This window comes from Oryzias latipes, chromosome 2 (assembly GCF_053564925.1).
Source record: "Oryzias latipes strain Hd-rR chromosome 2, Olatipes_Hd-rR_3.1".
Taxonomy (NCBI): Eukaryota; Metazoa; Chordata; class Actinopteri; order Beloniformes; family Adrianichthyidae; genus Oryzias; species Oryzias latipes.
In genome coordinates, this window is record NC_136238.1 from 38,961,189 (window position 1) to 38,969,709 (window position 8,521).

General features: G+C 39.9%; 1 protein-coding gene and 1 pseudogene across 2 annotated transcripts; both read right to left on the reverse strand.

Annotated features, from left to right (window-relative positions):
• Nucleotides 1–498: 498 nt before the first annotated feature.
• Nucleotides 499–7,810, reverse strand: LOC101155258 (uncharacterized). 2 transcript variants are annotated; one of them, XM_011481526.4, is made up of 4 exons: nt 7,362–7,810; nt 5,793–6,092; nt 2,255–2,630; nt 499–1,333 (listed from the first exon to the last, which is right to left on the reverse strand). In XM_011481526.4, exons 1-4 carry the CDS (start codon nt 7,504–7,506, stop codon nt 631–633), a joined length of 1,524 nt encoding a protein of 507 aa, XP_011479828.2. In that variant the 5' UTR covers nt 7,507–7,810; the 3' UTR covers nt 499–630. The 2 variants fall into 2 exon arrangements, with proteins under 2 accessions (XP_011479828.2, XP_011479821.2); XM_011481519.4 differs by having other exon boundaries at nt 2,255–2,633.
• On the reverse strand, nt 3,605–3,782 carry LOC111946583 (U2 spliceosomal RNA; annotated as a pseudogene).
• Nucleotides 7,811–8,521: the final 711 nt, after the last annotated feature.

Below are 8,521 nucleotides of genomic sequence, written 5' to 3' on the forward strand. Positions count from 1 at the left end.
CGCACAAAGATGATCGAGACAACTGTTGTGATTTTGGGCTTTACAAATAAAATTGAATTCAAAACTGACCAAGATGGGATTTGAAATCAAACATATCACTACCCTTCATCGAGATAACCTAAAACTTTTTACTAATGATTTCATCCTATTTTTGGTATGTCTTGACTGTGTCATGTCTCCGCCGAACTTTTTCTATGACCCCAAACTGCCTGTCACATGGCAAATAGCTATGGCCCCTGATAGGAAAGGGGTGAGTGACTTCATCAAACCTTCCGTTCACCACCAGGGATGCTAAATACTGAACCATAGTGTGGCTGTAAAAATCCAGTTTCTTTACAGTTGGAGGTACATTGTTTTCACACAACTTATGACCTCATTGATCCCCCTGTGAGCTTCTGTTTCTGGCCATGTGTATGTCCTCATTCTGCCTAATTTTGGTGAATGAATACCAAAAAAAGCGCCAAAGCTTTCTTGAATAAAAGACATCACCAGTAGGAACATGGGGAAAAGGAATATTTTGTTTGAAGTCAAAGCAAAGCAACTCTTTGTCATTTCGTTCAGCAAGTTTAGTGAATGATTTCAACTTGTTGTAAAAGATCATTTCCTTTTCTTGTGCAATGCAAGTTTGACTTACAAGGTATTCCAAACAGCTGCATTTTTCTCTACCTTAAGCTTGGCTTGGTATTCGCTGCAGACAGAGCAAACATCACTGCGAGGTCTCCCAAACCCGTAATTAAAATGCATTTTGAAGTAATCATAATAGAACCAGAATTTCACCTCACAATCAATCTTTTTAACATCTTTACCAGTGAGATAGTCAGCATACTTTTCAGGGTAGAACAACTGTAGGAACAGAGAATACATTTTTACAACTGTGAGATCAGAGGCAAGATAGCGCCTCTTCGTTCCATGGCATTCATAATGTGATACAAAATATGGGAATGACCGAATATGTTCATCAACTTTGCCTTTCAGATCGTCTGAAATGCAACGTCTGTTATTATGAGTACCACGCTTGTCTTTTGGAGTTATTCCTTGGGATTGGTGGTTTGCAACTCTCCTGACACGCTTTGTCCCTATGCCATGGAGGCTGGCGAAGGCTTCTCTGCATACCACTTTCTCTTCATCACCAAGTTTAACCTTGTAATGGTACTGCCACTTGCGTTCTTGTGATTCCCCAGCACCTCGTGGCCGTCTGCGTTGTGGCTTTTTACAGCTGATGAGAGACATGAGATGTGCATCCTGGGCATCTTGAGTGCCAATCGTATTGAAATTCTCAAGAATGGTTTCTTTTGCCGTCACCGTAAACGCCTCTAAGCACTGCCGTTTGCACCTGAAAAGAAAAATACATTTGTCACTTTGATGATATATGGGTACAAAAACACCTCTGGCCAGCCTCAAAGTAACTGGGACTAGACCTAGGGCATATCATATTGAACCCATTTGAGATAATGTGTATTCCTGGTACTGGTCTTTGTTTTGTAGTTGTTTGGTGTTTTTTTAAGACACCCCAGTACACTTTACTGTACTACTAGTAAGTGTAAGGCATGTACATGCACACACTGTACTATTCAAACTACCACACAAGTAGGCCAACTTACCTTATTTATCACCAGTTTTCCTTTCTGCTTTCATTTCTTTTTTGGTATTAACATATTCTTTGCCTTCAGCTTGTAATCATTTTTGTTTGTTTCTGGCCCATTCTTGTTCATTATATTTTCTTTAAGGCCTAATCTCCTCATCACCTGAATCAAACTCCTGCCGCATGGGCGCTGCCATATTGAATGACTAGTGCTGCCATGGTATAAAGCTAAACCTATACAAGAGAGACCCAAGTCCAGGAATTGGGCCCCTCTTGCACTCAATGCATTTTAAAGCCATGCATAGTCAACAGACTTGGGACGTTTTCGCACATAATCAGATAGCTTTTCCCTTGAAGACCATAAAACAATTAATATCTCTATTTTGACAAATTGTGGACTTGGGCCCCTTTTGAATTCACCGATTCATATATATACAACTAAAACTTGCATCACATTCTTTACACAAAAAAGGCTTCTTTCCTGTATGAGTTTTCATGTGAATTCTGACTTTAGACAAGCAATCAAAGCTTTTACCATTGACACATTGTTTGCAATTCCTTTTCTTTTACCCAACTTTATAAAGGTAGATCTTTTTCCTTTTGAAGACTGTTTGCATTTCTTAACCAAAGATGCATTTCTGGTTTTTTTTTCTAACAGAGTCAATTTCTGACCTGTGAGAGCTGTCCACACTATGGACATGTCTTTTGTCTCTTCTCTTCCTCTGATCTCTGTTCTGTGGATCTGTCTCTTCATCTATAGTTGATGTTGATTCTTCATGTTGGTTTCCTTCTTCATCCTGACTATCAGTTGCATTAAAGCTCTGCTGATTGTTTAGATCTGCTTCACTGTTCTCATCTTCCTCATAAGTAGGAATCTCCATCAAGGTATCAGCCTCCTGCTTCAGATCAAGCTGATCTTCATGCTGACTGATACAGAGTTCATCTAGTTCCTCTTTAGTCTGTAGAGGTTCTGGTTCTTCATGTTTCACTCTGAAGTTCCTCTGCTGGTTGCAGAGATCCTCATCAGTCACCCAATGCTGGGGTAGGACTGCAGGGACACAAACACAAGAAGGAATCGTTTTATACTTGAAAATACTTTTTTTATAGTTAAGCACCAAGAAAAATCGAAACCACGTCAAAACAACTTCAGATGAAAGATTTTTAAAAATCTATCCCTCCATTTTCTGAACTCACTGAATCCCTTTCGGGGTCATGGGGATCCTAGAGTCTTTACCAGCTACTATTGGGCAAAAGCAGGGTACGCCCTGGACAAGTTGCCTGTCCGTCGCTGACAGGTTGCCAGTCCACCTGAGGACAGTTGTCTCATTGACCATGACGAAAGTGATGAAGAATCTGCTCCTGGACCAGCAGGGTATAACACAATCATGTTGCACAGAGTTTCTGATTATTTGTGATCCTTATGAATGAAACTGTGTAAAGACCTTGAATAAATAAAAGTGCTAATCGTGACTAATCGTTTCTAAATTGATTTTTTTTTCTAAACAAGCTGATGAAATCAGCAGCAGTCATGGAGGATCTGATGATGCACATCATGTACATCACAACCCACTAGTGCTGCAACTGCAGGAGGGAATCCAGAAGCTCCTGGAATGCAGTTTGAGAGGAAGAACCGCTGAGGTCCAGCCAAGTCATTCATGGACAGGAAGTCCACACAAATGCTGAGGGACATTGACAAGTGGTGGTAAATGAGCATCAATGCTGGAAATTTCCAACATGCGATGGCCAGACTTAAATGTGGCACTGTGGGCTGTTTCCACAGATATGTGTTGTCATTTAGCGACAAACTTAAAAGATTATCTATTTTATGTGCTATTGTCAAATTTACTATCTCAACTTACTTTAGCATCTACTTAAATACAAAATATCTCAGCGTCATTAACTAGCCACCTGACGTACATACCGTCCTTCTGATCCGGACTGGAGGACAGGGCATTTTGCATGAATTTTGGCAGACCAATATTAAGGAGCCCTGCATTATTGGCATTGATGCATTGATGCCAATAATGTCCCACCTTCGCGGCAGAAACACTGCAATACTGGGTCAATGCATGGAGTAGAGCAAGCCCCACCTTCACTTCCGTTGTTCAAAAATCGGCTTAATATGTTGTCCTCCACTGGAGGACATATCAGATATTACACTGATATGAACAAAACTCATATGCCCACTGACATAAACTACTGGATACGAACGAAAACTTGTCGTTGGGATTTTTCTCGATCGTCTCAAAACTTCTTGGGCAACAATGGCAAGCTACTGCGGAAAAAATGCTGGAATTAATAGTTGTAGATTTTGAACTGAGTGCACGTGGCGAGCTAGCAAAAGTGGCGCACTGTTATAACTTCCACGTATTTCAATGGAATACTGTAAAAATTTAATGCATGCATCTACGGCTGGAACTGAACATAATGAAAAACACTGGATACGGACATATTAGGAATGTGGGCGTGGTTATCATTAAACCTCTGTTGCTAAGAAAATTAGCATAACTAGCATAGTTGGCATAATTAGCATCTTAAGCAATGTGTTTTGCTGAATGAGTTGATAATGCTGATCGCAATGCTAGCACTTTTAGCTACATTAGCATAACTAGCATAGTTAGCATTTTTAGCATATGCAGCTTTGACTAGCCTTGATCAAAGGTGGGCAGTAAGGGCAGCGATAGCGAAAGTGATGCGTAGAGGTGGGAGTGAGTTGTGCCCGCGGGCCATACAACGCTGCTTGCGGCTTTAATTTTTTGTTAATATTTAAAAGCTACCGTTTATAAATGATTGGCCTAATACCCAAAAAAAACAGAAATAAAAAGTATTTTTGCTAAACGGCGATTTAGAACATTGGGGCTCTCGATGGCTCTTAGTCTGGAAGAAACTGGACCAAATGGTAATTCTAGACACAAGTTATTAACACAAGTTAATAAAGGAAGGCAAAGACTGTACCATCTGCAACAGCTGAGGAAATTCAGGGTCTCACCAGCAATCCTGAAAACCTTCTACTCCGGTGCTATAGAAAGTGTATTGACTCAGTGTATCACAGTGTGGTATGGGAACAGCTCAAGCCAAGACTGCAAAGCCCTGCAGAGAGTTGTGCGCGTAGCTGAGCGCATTTCAGGGTCTGCTCTCCCCTCTCTGCAGGACACCTACCTCAAACGCTGCAGAAGTAGAGCCGCAAAAATCATCAAAGACTCCACCCACCCCAGTAATCATATTTTCACTTTGCTGCCATCTGGTAAGCGCTACCGTAGCCTGATGGCAAAGACAGAGAGACTCAGGAGGAGTTTCTACCCTCGGGCCATCAGGCTCTTAAACTTTAACTCTAAACGTGTATCTTAATTATTTAAGTCTACAGTCCACATTCATGCACATTATTTTGCATTCTATATTTAATTCTACAATACACATTCTTTTCTCATTTCATCTTTACATAGTTTTACTTATGTATATTATGTATATTTTATAGTAATATATTATGTACATTTTTCCTTAATTATTGCACTGTCCACGGAGCAGACCTGGGTTACATTTCACTACTGGTTGTATTTGCTAAATATAACTGTATGTGACAAATAAAAAAAGAATCTTGAATCTTGAATCTAGTGTTAAAGGCTGCAGACTCTTGATCTCCACTGAAGCTATGAGTATGAAATGTCATTCCACAGACAAACCATCAACAAAATGATCCTGATGCTGCTGAGGTTCTTATGGAAGTGAAGCAAATCTCAGCAGAGATGCAGTTTTTCTAAACTGAAATCACTGACATTAAACAGCCTGAACATTCATGGAGCTGAACTGGACACAGAAAAACCTCCCTGTTGTGTTTCCACCCACCAATGAGGAGCAGTTTGATGAAGATGAAGCTGCACTGGAGGAAGAATCAGTCCAGAGACAGATAGACAATAATTTTGACACTAAGCAGTTGTTCACTGATGTGTTCAGGTTTGAATCTTTTCTGTCTGCAGATCCATCAGCAGGACCCTGTCTTTGGGTTTTAGCTTGAAATGTAGTTTTGGAAATAGAATCTGTCTGAATGTCTGGAATTGGAAACATGGAGACATCAAAGAGGTTTAGATGGGATTGTGGGTTTGATAGAGAAATATGGTGAAAAGAACTAAACTACAAACTCAAGAGGCTCAAGATAGAACCGTTGAAGTGAACATAACGATAGTGTGGAGATGAAGCTCAGAGTCACACTGACCTGACATGTGAGAGCTGTCCACACTTTGGACATGACTTCTGTCTCTTCTCTTCCTCTGATCTCTGTTCTGTGGGTCTGTCTCTCCATCTGTAGTTGATGTTGATTCTTCATGTTGATTTCCTTCTTCATACCGACTATCAGTTACATTAAAGCTCTGCAGTTCCTTTTTAATCTGTGGAGATTCTGGCTCCTGCAGTTCCGCTTTTATTTGCGGAGGTTCTAGTTCCTCTTGTTCCACTCTGAAGTTCCTCTGCTGGTTGCAGAGATCTTCCTCTTCAGTTTTCCAATGCTGGGGGAGGACTGCAGGGACACAAACACAACAAGGAGCCTTTTATAAGTTTCCAGGACTTTTGGGTTTTGTCAAGCACCAATAAACTCGGTGATCATTGGGGAAGATACCTGAAGAGTCTGGAGGACCAGAAGAGACTAATTCAAATAAATATATACACCATCGAATTATTAAATAAATGTGTCAATCGTTATTTAAAATGGTCAATAAATAAATAAAACTGGTAAACACTGGTAAAAGTGGTTTTATGGTCCAGTGTTAGCTGGAAGGGACAAATTGAAATAAATATAGTGCTCAGCATAAATAATAACACCCCGCTACATTTGTCAGAAAACCTTTAGTGTCCTTTCAGAATCAACATTTTCTGTGAAGTACTATACTACAAAATACTTCTACAAAGGTGACACATTGATTGCAAACAAGATTAATTTGCATACAGAAAAGTGATTTTCCTAACAAATTAATTCAAGCCCATGTTGCGAAAATGAGTACACCCTAGATATATTCTTAGGAGAAAAGTCAGACTTAAGACTAAACCATTCTAATTAACAGGCAGTCAGCCACAGGTGAGTCTAATGATTCGTTTAAGAGTTGTCCAGCACACAGGTGACTAGAAAAGGGCATTTCTAAACAAATCAACAGCCCGTCCCATTTCATACTGTCAGCAATGGTTCCCCATGGAAAAGATATGTCAAAAAATCTGAGATAGGAAATAATTTCTTTGCACAGAAAAGGTGAGGGCTACAAGTAGATCAGCAAAGCTTTACATATCAGTCAAAATACTACAGATAAAGTGATCCAAAAATTTAAGAAAGATGGAAATGCAACAATCTTATAGAGACGTCCACTTTGACTCAGGTGTAACCACGCCCCTCTGTCTCCAGCATTGATCTGATTGGTTCTGCAAACCACATTCAGACCTCTGCGTGTCACCATGCTAGCTGTGGTTTTAAACGTGTTCATCCAAATGTCTGTGTTAACTCCGTAATGGCGCTTTAAAACATGAAGGGTGGTCCTTCCACATATATGGAAAAAACAGCAGGAATATATCAGCTGCGTTGTGGCAGGAATAACTGCCCACTGATTTCCCATCATGCCTTTGTTTACACTTTACAGCTAGTTAACAACCCCAGGCTAAGATTTGCGGTGAAACAAAACGTCAGCAACATTGGAGCTATAATCCAACCGCACAGTTTGGATCCAGATAGCAGCTCAGCCGAGGAAAACAAAACAAGAACGTTCATCATGGATCTGTCTGCAGGTGGATGCTGTGAACAAACCTGCAATGTGTAGCTGAAGCTGCGGGTTCCAGCTGCTATCCAGCAGTCTGCGCTGACGACAGAGCTCCTCCTCGTTCTGGACGAGGGTTCCTTCAGCAACAGAAAGTTGTTCTCTGACAGAACCTTCCTGAGGTTCTGAAGACATGGTTCCTGCTCCGATCTTCAGCTCCAACTCCCACAAACACCGCCGTCCTCTTCACTGCAGCTCCGATCGATCATCTGCTAGTCTCACAATCACAGCAATCCACGTTGTCTTTCCGTTCAACACTTCTTCACTCATTTACGACCCTTTGGAAAATGCTGAGAGTTCCCACACGAACCACGTATCGTCCTTTCTGTCCAAAAACCTCACAAAAGTCCCAACAGAACACCACCGTCCTCTCAACACAGGCTAACGCTGCTAGCCTGCTAACAAGCTAACATTCAAAGTCCTCGTGCTGTTCTTCTTTAGTTGGTAAACAGCGTCATGGTGCTTTAGCGCCACCAGCTGGTCTGGAGTAAATCTACACACGTCAATCACACTTACCCAAATTTTCTGTCTTTCTCAGAAATTCGATTGAATACAGATTTGTGGATTGATTCATTCCTCATAATATTGTTTACTGTGTTTTGCAATGTTCACTGTGTCTCCAGTATTTAAACAATAAGAAATTTTATTTGCTTATATGCTAACATACAAAAGATTAAAAATATATGAGGGGCTAAAAGAAACTTCAGGTATGTAAAAACGATTGTTAGAAATTATATGACCTATACACCAAAACTAACAACAATGTTCAGATTTAACTTAAATGCAGGGAAATTATAAAATTATACTAATGTGCCAAGAAAACACTAAAATGAACAAAAAAAGAGAATAAAATAAACCTCAAAGCAAACAGTTGTGAAAATCATCTTTAAAGAAAATAATACCAATATAAAACTTTAATTAAAAATTAAAAGGGCATTAATTGTGAAATCATCATAAAAATCTAATAGCATAACAAATCATAAAAACAAATTTCCCTCAATGATTAAATCAAAATGTTTAAAAAATGTGTAAAAGTCAGATGAAACATAACAAGAGCAAAGAAACACGACTTGAAGTTCAATATATTCCTGTGACTTTCTATTTATGTTTTACAGCTGATGTGAAGTTCCTCCTCTTCAGTTCCTCTGCA